At 24.2% G+C, this 19,119-nt stretch overlaps 6 protein-coding genes across 8 annotated transcripts; 2 read left to right on the top strand and 4 right to left on the bottom strand.

The window, feature by feature from the left end:
- Positions 1–173: 173 nt before the first annotated feature.
- LOC122711637 (coatomer subunit gamma) lies at positions 174–3,768 on the bottom strand. Of its 3 annotated transcripts, XM_043930622.1 has the most exons (7): positions 3,638–3,724; positions 3,478–3,550; positions 2,260–3,364; positions 1,599–2,178; positions 1,194–1,513; positions 937–1,135; positions 174–759 (listed from the first exon to the last, which is right to left on the bottom strand). In XM_043930622.1, exons 1-7 carry the CDS (start codon positions 3,671–3,673, stop codon positions 373–375), a joined length of 2,700 nt encoding a protein of 899 aa, XP_043786557.1. In that variant the 5' UTR covers positions 3,674–3,724; the 3' UTR covers positions 174–372. The 3 variants fall into 3 exon arrangements, with proteins under 3 accessions (XP_043786557.1, XP_043786558.1, XP_043786559.1); XM_043930623.1 differs by lacking the exon at positions 3,478–3,550 and having other exon boundaries at positions 3,638–3,768; XM_043930624.1 differs by lacking the exon at positions 3,638–3,724 and having other exon boundaries at positions 3,478–3,630.
- Positions 3,769–4,524: 756 nt separating this feature from the next.
- Positions 4,525–8,388, bottom strand: LOC122711652 (leucine-rich repeat-containing protein 40-like). The gene is made up of 10 exons (XM_043930654.1): positions 8,148–8,388; positions 7,222–7,415; positions 6,941–7,144; positions 6,750–6,873; positions 6,394–6,563; positions 5,997–6,139; positions 5,724–5,924; positions 5,284–5,616; positions 4,932–5,117; positions 4,525–4,856 (listed from the first exon to the last, which is right to left on the bottom strand). Exons 1-10 carry the CDS (start codon positions 8,293–8,295, stop codon positions 4,751–4,753), a joined length of 1,809 nt encoding a protein of 602 aa, XP_043786589.1. The 5' UTR covers positions 8,296–8,388; the 3' UTR covers positions 4,525–4,750.
- A 273-nt stretch (positions 8,389–8,661) lies between these two features.
- On the top strand, positions 8,662–10,722 carry LOC122711635 (thioredoxin domain-containing protein 5). The gene is made up of 5 exons (XM_043930620.1): positions 8,662–9,211; positions 9,298–9,444; positions 9,572–9,680; positions 9,766–10,056; positions 10,150–10,722. The coding sequence occupies exons 1-5, from the start codon at positions 9,036–9,038 to the stop codon at positions 10,609–10,611; spliced, it is 1,185 nt and encodes a 394-aa protein (XP_043786555.1). The 5' UTR covers positions 8,662–9,035; the 3' UTR covers positions 10,612–10,722.
- Positions 10,723–10,920: 198 nt separating this feature from the next.
- On the bottom strand, positions 10,921–12,966 carry LOC122711634 (tektin-4). The gene is made up of 7 exons (XM_043930619.1): positions 12,825–12,966; positions 12,444–12,709; positions 12,059–12,368; positions 11,774–11,988; positions 11,450–11,672; positions 11,221–11,375; positions 10,921–11,119 (listed from the first exon to the last, which is right to left on the bottom strand). Exons 1-7 carry the CDS (start codon positions 12,861–12,863, stop codon positions 10,921–10,923), a joined length of 1,407 nt encoding a protein of 468 aa, XP_043786554.1. The 5' UTR covers positions 12,864–12,966.
- A 596-nt stretch (positions 12,967–13,562) lies between these two features.
- LOC122711633 (retinal dehydrogenase 1) lies at positions 13,563–16,291 on the top strand. Its single transcript, XM_043930618.1, has 11 exons — positions 13,563–13,580; positions 13,702–13,843; positions 14,051–14,155; positions 14,242–14,343; positions 14,435–14,600; positions 14,678–14,982; positions 15,064–15,166; positions 15,249–15,547; positions 15,637–15,845; positions 15,955–16,029; positions 16,110–16,291. The coding sequence occupies exons 2-11, from the start codon at positions 13,805–13,807 to the stop codon at positions 16,174–16,176; spliced, it is 1,470 nt and encodes a 489-aa protein (XP_043786553.1). The 5' UTR covers positions 13,563–13,580; positions 13,702–13,804; the 3' UTR covers positions 16,177–16,291.
- Positions 16,292–16,347: 56 nt separating this feature from the next.
- Positions 16,348–17,296, bottom strand: LOC122711636 (NADH dehydrogenase [ubiquinone] 1 beta subcomplex subunit 2, mitochondrial-like). The gene is made up of 3 exons (XM_043930621.1): positions 17,140–17,296; positions 16,736–16,856; positions 16,348–16,586 (listed from the first exon to the last, which is right to left on the bottom strand). Exons 1-3 carry the CDS (start codon positions 17,232–17,234, stop codon positions 16,515–16,517), a joined length of 288 nt encoding a protein of 95 aa, XP_043786556.1. The 5' UTR covers positions 17,235–17,296; the 3' UTR covers positions 16,348–16,514.
- Positions 17,297–19,119: the final 1,823 nt, after the last annotated feature.

The following is a 19,119-nucleotide window of genomic DNA, read 5'->3' on the forward strand; positions in this document are numbered from 1 at the left end:
AAATATAAAATGCAATGTAATAATTATATCTCACTTTTCAAAAAAACAATATGTACTATTGTAAATTGAATTTAATACTGATATACTATAGATATAATATAATATTATATAGATACTTTAAATTTAATATAGGAAAGAAAATATATATTAATATCAAATAAAAACTTTAAAAATATTATCGAGAGAGAATAGTTTTATAATTGTATGTACAAAGTATTACATAGAAATAGTGATTTAACAAAGTTTTGTTTTGTAACTTTTCTCATAACATTAACTTATGATTAAAAATAAAAATTCTTAATATAGGAATTTAATTTTTGACATGTATAGTCGATAGGTATATATATATAATTTAATAATAATAGTAATAATTTATCCTACAGAAGAAATAATTAAATCGGCAACGTCTGGATCTTGACACAGAACAGAAAGCTGCATCGTTACTTGATTATCCGACAATGCTAATCTTGCTCGTGCAAGAACTTCTTTTCCGCCTCTAAAAATACCACTTAGTAATAAATTATGTGCAGCAGCACCAGATTGTACTCGGTTGGTTCGATCTACGGCATCCAAGCCTAAAAATCCTGTAAGACTTTGAATTGCTCCTTCTAAACTGGTCACTGATGGACCCAAAGCAAAAGTTTCTTCTAGTTTCGCGTATCCTTTCGCAGCAGCTGCATCCCATGCAGCACCAAAATCTAATACTCTATTTCCAATTCCTCGAACTTGATCAGCCAAAGTTATTTCTAAATCTTCCAACTAAAAACCACATATTTTTTTTTAAATTATTAAATATTTTTTTCTTAAATAAGCAAATATTTAACATATAAAAACAAATAAATATTTAATATAAAATTATTAAGAATGTTCTTAATTTTGCTCAATAATAATAAAATTAAGTTTGGAAAAGAAATTTTAAATATATAACAAAAATACCATATATTCATCATTATATCCTTGATCAGCATCTGGAACTCCTGTTGCAGGATCACAATCACGAGCCATAAATCGCAAAGTTGTAGGAATAGTAGCAACACTAGCATGAATATCTTCCGGGTATCTTAATACTGTATATGTTGTGCCAAGTTCATTGTATGGTAAACGTGGACATGGGACTTCACACACAATTACATAGCTAAAAATATAAAAATATTGTATTTCGAAAAATATCATAAATATATGTGAATTATTACCCTTCAGGTGATTCGACAGCGACTCTCACATCTTCAAGTAATTGATCAGAAAGAGTATTTATACAATCGAATTGTAAAACGAGAAGATCAGTGAATGTATGTTTAATGCATTTAACATTATACTCTGTTTCTGATTCTGTCAATTCAAACACAGGTGATGATTTAAGTAGAGAAGAATCGCGAATAATCATTGTCAAATGTGGTATTTGTGATAATTTTTCCATGAAGCTTTCCTCTCGTGTTAATCGAGATTGTTGTTGTTTCACAGCAGTATGTACTTCTACTTGTGCTGGTTCTTCAATTGTTTGTGCTGGTGGAATCTATAAAAATTGATTCGTAATAAATTTGAATAATTAGATTAAAAATTTATATTTTTTAAAAATTTTTAATATTTTGATTAATTACTTGTGAGATATCAAATGGTTCATCCATTGATGTTTGCATATAATTTCGTAAAGCTCTTTCTAAACTAGGTACAGATAAAAGGGGAGGCTGTACTAAGGGTAAAACAGTTTGATCATTTTGTTGCTGTAAAATAGCACAATAATAAGCCGCACGATCACGGACTTCATCATCTGAATCCAATTGACAGCGTGATAAGAGAACCAACACATTTGGCAATAATGGTGAACATGCTGCGGCAAAACGTGCTAACGCAGTAACCGCTGCAGCACGAACACTGGCACTTTCCAAAATGACACGATTGTAAATAAAACGAATATATCGAGATGGCTGTTTTGAAGTTGGTCCTTCCTGACCAAGTAAATGAAGAATGCGAACAGCGAGTGAATTATGCTCGCAATCTTCAATAAATTCACAAAGATGAGCTAGACCAGCTTCCTTTGCCTCTGCATTTACTTCCATAACAGCTATTATTGTATCTGCAATTGCTGCCTTATATTCAAGTCCTCCTTCATCTCTTAGCATAGCAGAAAGAAAATTCATTAGAACTGCATGTTTTCGAGGGAATTTTTGACAGAGGGCCCTAATAGTTGGATAAAAAACTGCATAAAAATTTTTTTCTTTGTTTTATATATATAAAATTGTTAAAAAATTATATTATTACCTTATAGCTTGTACAACTACGACCTTAAACTCATCCGAAATTTCCGATACGAAAGTAGCGATTTGTTTCATTAGTCGATCTACTGAACTTTCTGCTCCAGTTTTTAATAGGGTAGTAATTGCTAATGTAGCAATAGATCTGTTTGAATCAGTAATTAAATTTTCTAAATCTAAATTGCATGCAGTAACTGCTGTTGGATGAGACATGGCAACTTTATTTAAAGTTCTAACAGCAGCAAATCTCAGAGCTGGTTTTTGAGATCCACAAAATAATTGAAGAACACTAATAGCAGGAGTTATTTCTTTTGTGCAACTTCTTCCAAGATTGATTAAAGCATGTGCTGCTTCATATACTACCATTTCTGATTTATGACGTAAACAAGATTCAATAAATCCTAACAGTTCTTCTCCTTTGTCAACTTCATCTAATAATTTACATGCCATTCTAATTAACATACATGCTGCATAAGGACTTTTTGGACTTGTTCTCATAAGCTTAGCAACTAACTTAATTACAGCATGTTTATCTGCTTTACGTGCTTGATACAAGACACCAAGAGCATGATATTGAACCATCACATTATTAGAATTTAATGCTTCTTGAGCTTCATTTGCCCATCTACGTGCAACATCTCCAGATACATTAGTCAAATGTAAAGTAGAAACTAAAGCTGCACTGGATACAGCAGCAGAACGATCTACAATAGCTTGTTTCATATAACGTTCAATAGCTGCTAACATCCCACCATCTGTAATGGTACATAATGCCCTTATTGCTGCAGCTCGATACAAATCTTCTTTTCCAGTCATATCCTTTGTCAAACTCGAAGTAACTATAATCACATCTTCTGCCAAAGAACTCAATTCTTTGATGCCTAGATAGACCAACCTTCTTAGGACAACATCTCTGGACTGGAATAACTTGGTCATAGCAAAAAATGCTTCTGTTGCTTCCATTGTACCCAATTGTTCTCCTTGATTTAATAGATACAAAATTTTCGTAAGAATGTGAGCACATTTTCTTGGATTAACTGGAGTATCGTTGAAAGTACGAGCTTCTTGGAGAACCGTCGTTTTCTCTAGATTTTGGAAAGGGTTTCCCCCACCTATTAACATAAAAATTAGCTAAGCAAGTGTCGAATGAAAGTCATTGTTTATGTATTACTTGTTCGAAAAGTGCGTATAAATTCATAATTGAAAAGAATAAAAATCAAGTTACGTGAAATAAAAGAATTCATTGGAGAAAAATTATCTTCCACGACGAGCAGTCGTTTAAATCTGTTTACAAGGAACTGTCACAAGAATAGGTCTGATTTGTTTAATTTTGTTTAGAAACTTAAGATAATGTGGATAATGGAACGATGATTATTTATGATTACCATCTTCTTCCTCTTTCTTATCGCGTTTAAAAGCATTCATCTTGTAAAACCACTGCCGGGAAACTGGAAAATGGAAGACACGTCACCTCAACTCCTTCACATAGGAACCATTGATATATCTTCCGCCATTTTGTAGCGGAAAGAAAACGAAACTAAACTTTTGACGTAGTATTGCAATTTTGAAGTAAGTATTATCTACTGCCAATAAAATTAAATCGAGAATTAGAAAAAAAATTAATTAAATAAAATAAAAATTTATAAATTGAATTAACAATTGTAATATTTTTTGCGATATATATAAAATATTTATAGAATGATAAATTTCAATAAATTACTTTTAAAATTAATATTTCATAAATTATAGTATTATAAATCATATATACATTAATAAATAATAAAATTAATTAAATATTAATAAAATATTAAAAATTATAACATTTAAATATTTTATATTTTATATTTTAAAATAGTCTCTTATTGGTACATCTACTTTTTCTTGCTGAATTATATTTATCAATTAATTAACTTTTGAAAATATGTTTTCAAAAGTACTCAATAGATGATCTTCATTCTTATTTTATTTTATATTGTTTTTGAAAAGATATCTTTGATACTCAAGAGATGGTGCTGATTTCATAATTTTTATCTGATATTATTCTTTTTTCATCTTACGACATATTTTATAATAAATTGTTTTTTTTCGTGTATGTAATTTTATGTTTATGAAATTTATGAAATTTAATTTCAATTCATTATCATTTTTATTAATAATAATTTATTAATTCAATATAATAATTTACAAAAAAATATCTTTTAAGTTTATTAATTTTAAAAATGTCTTAATATTTCTAATAAATACATTTTTGATTTTGTATTCTTTAATTATAAAGCTTATTTAATTATAAAATAATTAAAATAAATTTATTAATTTATTTTATATATATAATTTATTTTTAGACATTACTGTAGCAATAACATTACCATAATTGGCATATATTTTATTTGACACATTCAATTGTCTCAATTGTACATTTATAAATGTACTTTTGTACATTTTTTTAATTATAAATTTCTTCAATAATTTAATAATTTTAATTTAATAATTTAATAACTTTACTGAGGTATTCTGTTTCTAAGATATGCAAGAATTTCTTCTGTAGATTTCATTAGAATTGCTTGTCTAGGTTGTTTAAAACAATTTCCAGATAAAGATAGATTCCTATAAAAATTCAATAATATAAAATATTAAATATAATTTATTTATTTTTAATTTTACCTTAATTTTTATTTTTACCTTAGATTTTTTAAATTACCAAGTTCTGGTGGTATGTATCCAATATTATTATTAGCAAGATTTAATATTGTAAGTTTTTGTAATTTTTGTAGAGATAATATATCAATATTAGTAATTAAATTGTCATTTGCTATTAATATTTCTAGAGAATTCACATCATAAATTGATTCTGGTATTTCTTTATACCTGTATAACATATCAATAAATTTTAATAAGATTTTATGTTTATATAACTATATATTTTTCATTGATACATTGATATTATTATATATCTTACATATATATTATTAATATTATACATTATTAATAATATATGTTATTATACAATACTATATACAATTATAAGTAATACCTGTTAAATGAAATATTAAGTTCTTGTAAATATTTAAGCAAGCCAATGTTGGAAGGAAGTGATTCTAAATAATTTTTGCTTAAATCTAAAATTTGTAGATACTTATATTTTTCACAAATCCATTCTGGTATATGTGTTAGTTGATTAGATGTCAATTTTAAATCAGTAACTTTTGTAATTATATGTAATTCATCAGGTAATGTAGAGAAGTTATTTCTACTTAAATCCACAGTACCTACATCAGCTTTACATGCATTTTCCAAAACTTCTTGTGGTATTTCAGTAAGATTTTGTCCAGTCAAACTCAACAATTTTGTACTCTGCATGGTATATCTAAAATTCATATTATTTAGAAATAATTTACTATATTAATAATAAATATTCAAACAATTAAGTTTAAATAATTAATTTTTATATATCTATCTGGATAATTTATATACCTATCTGGATAAATATTTGTACTAGTATTTAATGTTACATATCTTTTGGAATCTAAGTTTGTACTTTTAAGATTCTGTTGTATATGTTTTAAAATTCGAGATGTACCACATCGTATTATATCTGTTCTAATATTTTTTACATCATTTCCATCAATCATAAGTTGTTTTATATTAGGCATTAAACCAATATATTCTGGAATTCTATAAAACAAAGAATATTATTTTGAAAATATTACATTATAACAGAATAATAATGAATAGAAAATAACATACAGAGTTATTTTGTTGTGTGATAAATCAAAAATTTCTAGATACACCAATTTTATTATTTCCTCTGGTATAGATTCAATTTGATTATTTCCTAATGTCAATGTTTTTAATTGCCCTACACCTTCTAAACAAGACATATCAATTTCCTATAAATTATATAAAATTTTATTATATATGTATAATTTTATTATATGTAAAATATTATTATTAATATAAATTATTACAGTATATAAATAAATATTTTTTATCAAAGATTATAGAATATATATTTTTATATTTATATAATTATATTAAATGCACAAAATATTTTTTTTATACATATAATTCAAACATATAAATTATTTATTTCTCTATAAATAATCACTATCATATATGCTTAAATTAGCATATAAGTACGTACAGTAATGTTATTATCAGCCAAATGTAGTATTCTTAATTGTATACAACCAGACATATCAGGAAATGTTGTTAATTTATTTGTTTGCAACATCACTGTTTCTACCTTCCTTAATTCACCCAGAGGTGGCAACATTTCCAAGTTATTATAACTTGCATTTAACTTTTGTAATGCTATTTTTAAAAAATATGTGTAGATTTTATTACATTTTTATGTCATAGAGGAAGAAACAGTGTGAAACTGTTTATTTGTTGAAGCTGATGTAATATGTTAAAAATATAATAAAAAAAAAAACAAATTAAATAAAACAAAGAGAAATATATGTTTATTTATTCTTTGTAAATTACTGTAAATCATACCTCTCATATTTGTTAAATCAGGTGGTAACTCTTTTAACATATTATGATTTATATCCAAAGAAATAAGTCGAACTAAATATCCCATTCCAATTGGTAATTCAGTCAAATTATTGTATGATAAGTCCTAAATATATGCAATATTTCAAGAGATTAATTATATAAAATTATTTTAAAAATATAAAAATGATTACCAAGTAAGTCAACATTATGAAATCACCAAATGCTGGATCAAGCTGTTTTATATTATTATTTTTTAAGCTTAATTGATGCAATTCAGTTAGTTTATAAAATTCATGTGGTAATTTTTCTAATTTATTATTTGATAAATTTAGTATTTCTAACTTTTTTAAATTTCCTATTTCAACTGGCAAATCTTCCAATATATTATTGTGCAACTATAAAAATTATAGAAATTTATTACATAATTTTTCATATGCAATTTTTTCATGAATAAAATTAAAACTATACTTACATATAATGTAGTTAATTCTGTCAAACATTCTACTTTTGAATCAATTGCCTTTAAACTGTTACAACTTAAGTCCAATATTTTGAGAGGTTCTTGTTCCCACCATCGTTCATTGTCATGAATATAATCAAGTTCAACATGTAAATTCCTTATTTCTTCTTCAGTTAAATCATTTATAGTCCATACTCTATTAGGTACTATAATAAGTTTCATTGATCATAATATGTTATATATTACATTAGTCTATGTATAACATAACACATAAAATATAATATGTTTACAAGAATGACTTACCTTAATGCATATATGTGATAATCTTGTAAGATAATCTTAAACATTGTTTGCTTTATTGCATTATTCACAATATCTAACATGCAAAGCTATGAATCAAAATGAAAAACACAGAGTTCATAACTAAAACTGAATTACATATTGAATGAAATAAAATTTAATATATACTATTTTTATTTTATTATAATTTAGATTACGTGCTTTGCTTGATAAATGAAAGTGCAAAAATAAAAAATATTTCAAAAATAAATAATTTTTATGTTTCCGAGAATAATGAAATTAAAAAATACAATGCAACTAAAAAGCATAAAGCTGATGTGTATATATTTATTAAATTAATGTAATTAATTTTTATGATATATATATATATATATATATATATATATGGATAATTTATGGATAAAATATATAAAATTCTTAATAAAATAATATTATATATATTTAATAAAAGTATAATATACTTATATTATAAATTATTTTAAATAAAAAAAAAATAATGATAAATTATAAAAATTGTAATGTAATATGAATATGAACAATCATGCATATTAATTTATTTATACTATAGCATTGTGATAGTAAGCATTTGAAAATGAAATTTAAATAATATTCATTTCATTTTGATATAATGCGAATACCCGTGAATAATCCTCTCGAAGAGAGATTTAAATTTCCATTTTTTCTAGCAGATATAATAATAACCTCTGACAATTCAGCATTATCGTCATTTTTTGTTCGTTTTTTAAATACTGCAGAATGATGAATCTTTTTCTTCATGTCACTCATATTGTACTTATTTCACGCATTGTTTATAAATTAATATCCTCGATACGGAATGATTTAATGATAAATGTTCCCCCACTTTGAATATGACATAAGACTATAAAAATATACACGATATATGATAATTATTTATATACATATCTAAAAAATAGTCAAATTAAGCAAAATAGTTGATTGAATTGATCAATTTTGGATTTATCATATATGTTATATTTATTTTATTTGAAATAATAATGAAAACAGAAATAAATACATGTCTTTTGATTAATTGATGCAGTAAAATTTTGATTACATATTCGAATATTATAACAATAATCATAATTATAAATAATTATTATTAATGAATAAACGAAACTAAAAAGTTTAATAATTATATAAAAAATATTTATAGGAACTTTATCATAAAATGTTGTCTTTATTTAAATGATATCATATGAGAGCATGGGGGCGGAATCGGCAGTTTCGATCCATTTATGTGGGAGTGTGGGAATAAGTGTAAAGTCGAAATAGTAGTTTCTTAATAATAAAAAAAAGATTTTTATTATAATCTAAACAGTACAAAAGTTTTAATTATTTAAAACGTTATAAAAACTTTTAAAACCGTAACCTTAAGTAATATACTCGATGCAATAAAACAATTTTTAAATTATTTTAAATCATTATTTTTAGAATATAATTTTTAAATATTAAAAATTTATTTTTAAATATTTAATTATTTAATAAAATATTAATTATCTGTTAATATGAATATGATTTCATTGAACTTTGTCATGTTAAAGAAATATATCCTTTTACTTATATTTATGCTGAGTCAAGTTAATAGTGAAGAAGATCATTTATATAGTGTACAGTATACTAAAGATAATTTTTCAACAGAAATTCAAAAGAAAAATCATCTTGTCATGTTTTATGCACCTTGGTATGTTTTTTTTTTATTTTTTTAAGAGATATATACTCATATATATTTATAAATTTATTGTATTAATAAATTTTTTATTTTGTTAGGTGTGGTCATTGTCAAAGACTGGAACCTATTTGGGAACAAATAGCTAAAATGTCATATAATGAAGATAGTAACGTAAAAATTGCTAAAGTAGATTGTACTACAGATAGTAATTTATGTGCAGAACATGATGTTACTGGTTATCCTACGTGTGTATGATATAAATTTATGAAATAAAATATTTATGATATCAATTGTATAATAACAATATAATTATTTATTTATAAAAATATAAAATGAACTTTAGCATTTTTAATTTTTAATTTTTAATTTTAGATTGAAATTCTTTAAAGCTGGAGAAGCTAAAGGTATTAAATTTAAAGGTACAAGAGACTTAATATCTTTAATATCTTTTCTTACTGATCATTTAGGTATTACTTTTGGGGTAATTATCAAAAACATTTTTATTATCTTATAGAACTTAATATTTAATTAATTGAAATTTAACTTTTTTAAATTTTCTAAATTAGAGTGAAAATATTATACCATCACCTCCTGAAGCAGTAAATGGTTTATTAGAATTAACAGAAGATAGTTTTGATAAACATGTATCTACTGGTTATCATTTTGTAAAATTTTATGCACCTTGGTGTGGCCATTGTCAAAAATTAGCTCCTACTTGGGAAGAATTAGCTAATAGTTTACGTAATGATAATTATGTTAGCATTTCTAAAGTGGATTGTACTCAGCATCGTAGTGTTTGTGGACAATTTGATATAAAAGGATATCCAACTCTGCTTTGGATTGAAGATGGAAAGAAGGTATAAGATTTAAATATTATTTTTATTTTTCTATTCTAAAATTTTCCTTTTTAAAGATTTAATTAATTAATTTCAATAATATTTGGTATATAGGTAGATAAATATACTGGACAACGTACTCATGAAGAATTAAAAGCTTATGTATCAAAAATGCTTGAAAAAGAAAATGACCAAATGGATACTAAGACTGATAATTCAGATAGTACAACTCATGCTGTACTTAGTTTAACTGGTGAAAGTTTTAAACATGGTATCGAAAACGGTATTTCGTTCGTTAAATTTTTCGCACCTTGGTGTGGGCATTGTAAACGTTTAGCGCCTATTTGGAAAGATCTGGGGAAGAAATTTTTGACAAATGAAAATGTGAAAATAGTCAAAGTAGATTGTACTCTTGATATAAGTAAAGAATTGTGTAATGAACAAGAAGTAGATGGTTTTCCAACATTATATTTATATCGTGACGGACTTAAAGTTTCTGAGTATAATGGTGCTCGAAATTTGGACGATCTTTACGAATTTATAATGACTTATGTACAGCCACATGATGAATTATAATTATATTTATTTTTTTTGTAATTTAATTTTAAAGCAATAATTTAAGCTGGATATAATTAAGTTTTGGATATAATAGCGTATGTAATATTTAATTTAATTATATATAAATGTAAGAAATATCGCATAAAAATTCTTAAATATCCAAATCATATATTTTTTGTTTTTATATTTTATATAAAAAATATTTTTGTGTACGAATCGTGTACTTCTAAGATATATGTATAAAATTCATGTTTGATGTGTTTTAATCAAGCATTAATCATTAAAAAATTTTGAATATAATAATTTTGTATATTATTATTGTATATATTAAATAGTCGTAGGATAAAATGAGCGTAACCATTGTCCGCGTTCTTTATCTAAATATAATGTTTTGCGTTTTACGATTATTTCTCGTTCAAGATCGCTTCTTGCTTTTGTTAAACCTGCTAAAGTTTCTTCGGCTACTTTTAATTCTGCCAGCATAGCTGATGTACGTTCATTAAGTAATTTCACCTCTTCTAACAAACTGAATGGAACATGTTAAAATAAATATGTTTTGTATAAAATCATATCAGCGTAATTATATATATATAGTGTATGATGATAATGTATTGATAAGATACTTACGCAAATTGAGGAGTATCACGACAACTTTCTACATTGCGTCGTTGTAATCTATTCGCTAATCGTGTTTGTGCTACTTTCATTACGCAATCCATTCCTCTCGTTGAATGACGAAGCTCCTCTATCTGTACCTCAGTGTTTGCAAGTTCGTGCAAACACTTAAAAAATTTTTATTTTTATAATACTATAATTCCACCTCATGAATTATGAAAGTTGAGAAAATTGAACTTACGCGAAGTAATTCTTTCTCTAATTGTAAACGAACATCTTCTGTAAGTTTAATCTTTTTACTTAAAACCAAATCTACACTAGTAGCTTGATTTCGAAGATCTTTAATAGCATTTTTATATATAGAGTCTAAAGTGGATCTTAAATTCACAGATCTTTGCCTGGCCGCTTCTGCTTCGGACAGAGTTTCTCGTGTGTAATGTTCATAACTCGCAGGCGATGATTGCCTAATGAAAAACAATTAATCGAATTTATACAATTTGCAAAATATAATTTAAATTTATATATATCATATAAATTATTTCAAAAATTAATTTTAATTATATACTCTGCTGGAACTCTTGTAGCTCCAAGCTTCCACATTATGATATGAGAATCATTTGTCAATTTTATGTTTTCAGCATCAATAGTATAACTGTCAGTTTTATCAGTCCAATCCATTTCCATCCTTGCTTTTGCAGTCTTTAATTCGGTTAGTTGCATTTCTATGTGTTCTCGAGTTCTAACAAGCAAATCACGTATCTCTGAACAAAGTGCTACCTCCTATAATAATTAATAATTAATAATAATAATAATGAGAAATATTAATTAATAATGACGAAGCGATATTAACTTTTGTAAGTTCTGTTTCAACTTCATCTCGAATAAGATCAGAATCCAATCGTCTAGATCGCAATTCTAAAAATTCACCGGCTATAGATTCTGGAACCGTGAGGAGCGACAAAGAATGTTTTACATGTCGATATTCAGATTGCAATAATTCTATTTCTTTTGTAATCTCAAGTATTAAATGTTCCAGTTCGGTTTTCCAACGATGTACTTCATTTGCACGATTTTTTAAATATTCCATTGATTCCAATTGTATTTTATCTGCTTCTTTGTAAGATCGCTCGACACATCTTTTTGCATTGCTTATAGCACGGCTATATTACAATATGTAATGATTTAATTATTATTGTATATTTAATTTAAAAAATTATTGAAATTTATTTACATACAGAGCTTCATTAATCTTTTCATTCGATTGTTTAAAAAATTTCAAGTTATTACTTCTCCACTGAGATTCTCCAGAGTTGGTTATAGAATATCGATCAGCGACTGGTCTGATTCCTGTTAAACCATCTTGAGAAGTGTATGTTACACGACCTGTTGCCCATGGACCGATCGGTTCCATTTGTTCTTCAGGTTGTACCGGAAGCTCGTTTCCAGGTTGAGGCAAATAAAGTGGTTCATCAACTTTGGTATAGTCCAATTGTGGACAAGGCTATTAGAAAAATTTAAAAAATAATTTAATATATTTCTGAAACTGAATTTATAAATATTTATGGTTAAAAGTTATTTAAAGTTAAAAGTTAAAAAAATTGTTATTTTAAATTTACCGTTTCCTTATCTCCACCAGCATCTTGATGATTATTCATATTAAATGTTTTTTCAATAAATTATTACGGAAAACTAAATTTAGTAGGGTTTTATTTATTACAATAACTTCTTATTTTTCAAACTGAATGAAAATAAATTTCGATTCTTATTACGAATGATTTTTTGTAACACAGTACATTACTATTTGCTTCAAGAGAATCAAGGAGACAAAATTTATTGATTTAATAATTCACAACAACGAAATATTTTTTCTTACTTAATAATTGTATATCTACCGCCAATGATTTAATAAAAATGATATAAGGTATCAATAGAATTGAAAAATAATTGAAGGCACATATATATAATTATAATGCACATATTTTTTATATTTATATTATAAATATTAATTTTTATGAATATTTCTATTAAAAAATACTTTGAAGTTTAAATTTATTAATTTAAATAATATAATTATTCAATTATTATTAAGAAAAAAATATTATAAAAATATATTTTCACAGTTGAATATATCTATATGAGATAATGATATAAATCAAGATATGATTACATCAAATTGTTCTCAAATCGCATCTCAAATAGCTAGTGTAACCTCATTCAAATCAAAAAAAAATCAAAAAATCAATCAAAAAAAGTTTTTATTAATAACTTTATAAACTTTTTTTATTAATTCTTTAAAAATGTAATACAAAAATATTTATTTACAAAAGAGATTATGAAAAGATAAATGAAGGATTGTTTAAAAATAAAAATATGTAAGTATAAATTTTTGTTACAAAATAAAATTATTTTTTATACATATTTTTAAATATTTAATTTAATTAATTTATATGAAAATAAATGATATATAATTAAAAAATTACTGAAAAATTACAGAAAAGTAAATGATATAGAATAATTAAATTTTATCTTATCAAGAGTTGTTTCAAATATAAATAGCTAGACATATGTTTATTCATTTATTGAAGACATTACATTCATGAAGATGAGTCGCAAAATTGATATTAAATATACTCAGGTAAATATATACTTTTTAATTTCAATATAATAATAATAATAGTAATATAATATAATATAATATAATAATAATAATAATAAAATAATAATATAATAATATATATATATTGAAATGAACTTGGCTAAAATAAAAATTTATATTAAAAAATTATACACATATAATGTATATATATAGTTATTTACATTTGCAATAATTGTATATTTTCAGTTATTTATTAATAATAACTTTGTGGATTCAGTAAGTGGTAAAAAGTTTTCTACTATAAATCCAGCTAATGGTACTGTTATTGTAGAAGTTTCTGAAGGTGATAAGGTATTATATTTTATTTTTATAAATTTTACATTACATTACAAAATTTTTTGTATTATTATTTAAAATATTTGTTTTGCTTTATATAGGCAGATGTAGATAAGGCAGTTGCAGCTGCAAAAGAAGCATTTAACAGAAAATCAAAATGGCGAACAATGGATGCATCTATTCGTGGAAATCTTATGAATAAAGTATATCAATATATAATTTTATATTTTATTTGTGAAGAAATTTATCTTCATATTTTTTTATTTAATTATTATAATATTTATATATATATAGTTTGCAGATCTTATTGCAAGAGATTTGGAATATATTGCAACTCTTGAAACTTTAGATAATGGAAAAACATATTCAGATGCCCTTTTTGATATAGAAGCAAGTATACAAACAATTCGTTATTATGCTGCATGGTGTGATAAAATCTTTGGAGATACTATTCCAGCAGGTCTGTTCGATATTTTTTAATAAAATTAGTAAATATTTCATGAATATTTATAAATAATAATATAATTTGTTATTTAGATGGAAAATTTATTTCACTTACCCGCAAAGAACCAATAGGTGTAGTGGGTCAAATTATTCCTTGGAATTATCCTTTTCTTATGTTAGCATGGAAATGGGGTCCCGCTTTAGCTACTGGATGTACTATTGTTTTGAAACCAGCTGAGCAAACTCCTTTAAGTGCACTTTATGCTGCAGCACTTACTAAAGAAGCTGGTTTTCCACCTGGTGTAATAAATGTTATTACTGGTTATGGTCCAACAGCTGGTGCTGCTATTGCTGAACATCCAGAAGTTAATAAGATTGCATTTACAGGATCTACAGAAGTATCTAATTTATGATATTGATTTATTCAACATTTATTCATATAAATAAAATTATATTAACATTTTATATTTTATTTATAGGTTGGTCATTTAATAATGGCAGCTTCTGCTAAAAGTAATCTTAAACGGGTTTCTCTTGAATTGGGTGGCAAAAGTCCTTTAGTTATTTTTGATGATGTTGACAGTATGTTGATAAAACATTTATTAAAATATTAACATATATGTAATCTATAATAAAGGAATTAATAAGAATATATAATTTCTAGTTAAAGAAGCAGCTGAAATTGCTTTCAATGCAATATTTGCTAATCACGGACAAAATTGTTGTGCTGGTTCACGTACGTTTGTACATGCTAAAATCTATGATCAGTTTGTTAATCATGCTAAACAATTAGCATCACAAAGAAAAGTCGGTGATCCTTTTAATTCTGAGATTCAACAAGGACCCCAAATTGATGAAGAAATGTTTCATAAAGTCTTAGGTTTAATTAAATCAGGAAAGGAAGAAGGAGCTGTATTGGAAACTGGGGGAGAACGTCATGGAAGTATTGGTTATTTCATTAAGGTATAATTTTCTGACCTAATATTTTTTATATTATTTAAATGAATTATTTAAATGTTTCTCTTAAATAATTATTTTAATTTAATTTAAAGCCAACTGTTTTTTCAAATGTAACTGATACTATGAGAATTGCAAAAGAAGAAATATTTGGACCTGTTCAATCTATTTTAAAATTTGAAACAATGGATGAAGTTATTGAACGTGCAAACAATACAAATTATGGCCTTGCTGCTGGAGTTCTTACTAAAAATATTGATAAAGCTTTGACATTCGCCCAAGCAGTGGAAGCTGGAAGTGTTTGGTAAATATTTTAATTTAAATTTTATATTTTTTGTATATATATATATATATATATATATATATACATATATAGAACTTCAGAAAATTTATATAAAAAAATTTATTTGAAGGATAAATTGTTATGATGCTATTACACCTCAAACTCCATTTGGTGGATTTAAACAATCAGGAATAGGTCGTGAACTGTAAGTTTATTATTATTTATTTATTATATAATAAAGAAATTTATAAAGAATTAATAAAAATATTTCTCTTTCTATTTTAGTGGTGCAGAAGGATTAAAGGAATATCTTGAAACTAAAACAATATCTATTAAAGTACCAAGTAATTAAAAAAGATATATATAGATACAATCATAATCTATATTACATGAAATTAAATTTATATTTTAAAAAAATTATTATATTATATATTCTTATAATTTCATGTACAAATATATATATATTTTTATTAAATTGTTAATAAAATAATATAATGGGTAAAAAATATAAATTTTTAATTGTATAATTTAAAAGATATATTTATTGAAGAAAGATATAATATGGATAAACTATCAATTGACTAGTACATCTATTAGTTTTATATTGTAATTTTATATTTAAATTAAATACAGTAAAATCTTTAACGTATATATCAAAATTTACACATTCTTGTACACAAGAAAATCTATTTAAGCATCATCTGGTGGAATTCCTAATTCTTCATCTGTCCAATCTGCTGGACATAATTCAGGAAAATGACCCTGAATATAAAAATATATAAATTACAAAATTGAATATAAAATACACAATATATTACAGAATATAAAATAACAAAATTGTATTTTTAAAAATATAAACTATTTTAAAGTAAATTTCTAAAATATATATAAACAATAATTATGATACTTACAATAATATGTTTGTATTCATACCAAAAATTCCAAAAAATCCACCACCACATTATTCCACCCAAAATTTCAGATACTATTACCCATGATGTTTGTGGTTTTGGTGTTGAGCGATAACAAAAACTAATAGAATATTTCGTAATTTAATATAATTAATTTTTATAGATATTAGAATAGGATGACATATTTTGGAGATATTTTTTTCATAATAGAATCATACATTTGATTAAATGTATTATATTCACTACATATGAATTATACAATATTTTTTATATATATAAAAATATTTTTGTATTTTTACGAGAACAAAAATTTAGAAAACTTTACAGTTTTATAGAAAAGTTTTTTACTGTACAAATCTAACCTCTTTCTAAAAAAAAGTTATATAATATATAAAAATATTTACCATGTACGAATTTGATTTAAATTTATTGTAGTCTGTTTCTTTGCATTTAAATAACGTACGTTTTTTAAAATTGCTGTACTACGCGATAACAACATTTTTTAACTCAAAACGATTTCTTGAATTAACTTTTATTACAAATGAAACGACCTCTATCATAGATAGAACAGAACTAACGATCAACATTATATATTTTGATAAACTGTTGCTATAAGTACACAAATGAAAATTATTAACATTAGCAATATATATATAATTATTTTTTTAACAATAATCAATATATATAATTAATTAAATAAATAATTTAATAGATAATGTAATTTCAAATAAAGTAATTTTCTTTTATTTTAGTAATTGTTAAAAGTCATTTATAATTTTGAATTATTAATCGTATTTATTATTAATCGTATTATTAATCGTATACTAATTGATTTCAGTATAATGAATGTAATCCAATATATATATTTTATATAGATATATTTCTTTTATTTTTATCTAAAATTATTTTTATAAAAATATATATATATGTATAAGTATTATTTGGATATAAATGGATGAAAGTTAAAAAACGATTGTAATTCTAATTATAAAATTATATATACAAATTAAGTATTTTTAAAAAATTGGAATCAAATTTATTTACTTTAAATAAAGATACAAAAAAATTACGTTTAATCGAAGAAATTTAAGATTTAAAAATTTTTTTTGTTCTCAATTATATATTTTATATTTTAAATTGTTATTATAATTTAAATAAAAAATAATTCAACAATACAAATTATTTTTTAAGATTTTCAATACGTAGAAATAAATTAATGTTTCAAATTTCCTATTCTTCACAATAATTTTATTAAAAGTATATTTTTTTATATTTATATGTAACGAATTTTCTTTCATCTGTCTTCTTTCGTGACGTATTCTTTTTTTTTTTTATGAGATTAATTTAAGACAACTTAACATCTGATGAAAGTCGTTCAAACACATTAACTGTGAGATATTCGCCATTACGGTCTGAAACGAGAGGGCTTCAAACAGCGAGGGGGTAGACTCCCAGTTGGATGATTCTCATTGGTCTATCGGAAAGTTTACGATTTGCGATCAACCATCTGGTTCTCGGTAGCAACCCCTAAAGAAATACACGTCATTGGTCCTCGTATCGTAACTTTTCTTCGACGTGTACCCTAATAAAAACTTTTATATTACCTATCGACCAATCGACTTATCTTTTCTCAACAAGAAATGCAACTAGCTTCTTCGTGAATTCGTTACTAATTGTGTATAAAATATTGTCTATGTACATATTTATAACGAATTATACAAGTTTTATTGCAATAATATATAATTTATTAATATTTTTGTTTTCTGTAAAAAATTACTGTAAAAAAAATATTGACTATATTTTTATGATAGATAAATATATTATATTCGTGAGAACAATTATTTGATATTTTCAATTATTTAAATTATTGCAATAATTATTGCAATAGATAATAATTTTAAAAAGTTAAGAGGATATTAATAAGATTTTTATTTTTATATAATTATAAATTAAATATTGAGATGGATGTTAATTGTGACGTATTCGTAAGAACAATTATTTCATATTTTTTAATTATTTAAATTGTAATGATACAATAATAAATAGTAATTTTAAAATTTCAAGTATTATACATTAAATATTTAATTAATTTATATTATTAATTCAATCGAATTAATATTACTTTTAAATTAAATTGAATTAAATTATATTAATATTTATAAATTATAATAATTTTATCTTCAGTATTATTATTCTATTCATTCCCATGCAATAAAAATCTCATATCAAGAATGAATTGTTCGTGTATTACGTGATACAGCATACCGATCGTCGATTCATAATTTTATCATCGTGACGATAGACCGGTGTTTACAGGCCTTCTCTTCGAGAAAGAGAACAGAATTTATTGATGATTCGTTGATGGGCTCGCAGCACGTTTTACG

This window comes from Apis laboriosa, unplaced genomic scaffold (genome assembly GCF_014066325.1).
Source record: "Apis laboriosa isolate Shangri-la unplaced genomic scaffold, ASM1406632v1 scaffold17_cov146, whole genome shotgun sequence".
In the NCBI taxonomy this organism is placed as follows: Eukaryota; Metazoa; Arthropoda; class Insecta; order Hymenoptera; family Apidae; genus Apis; species Apis laboriosa.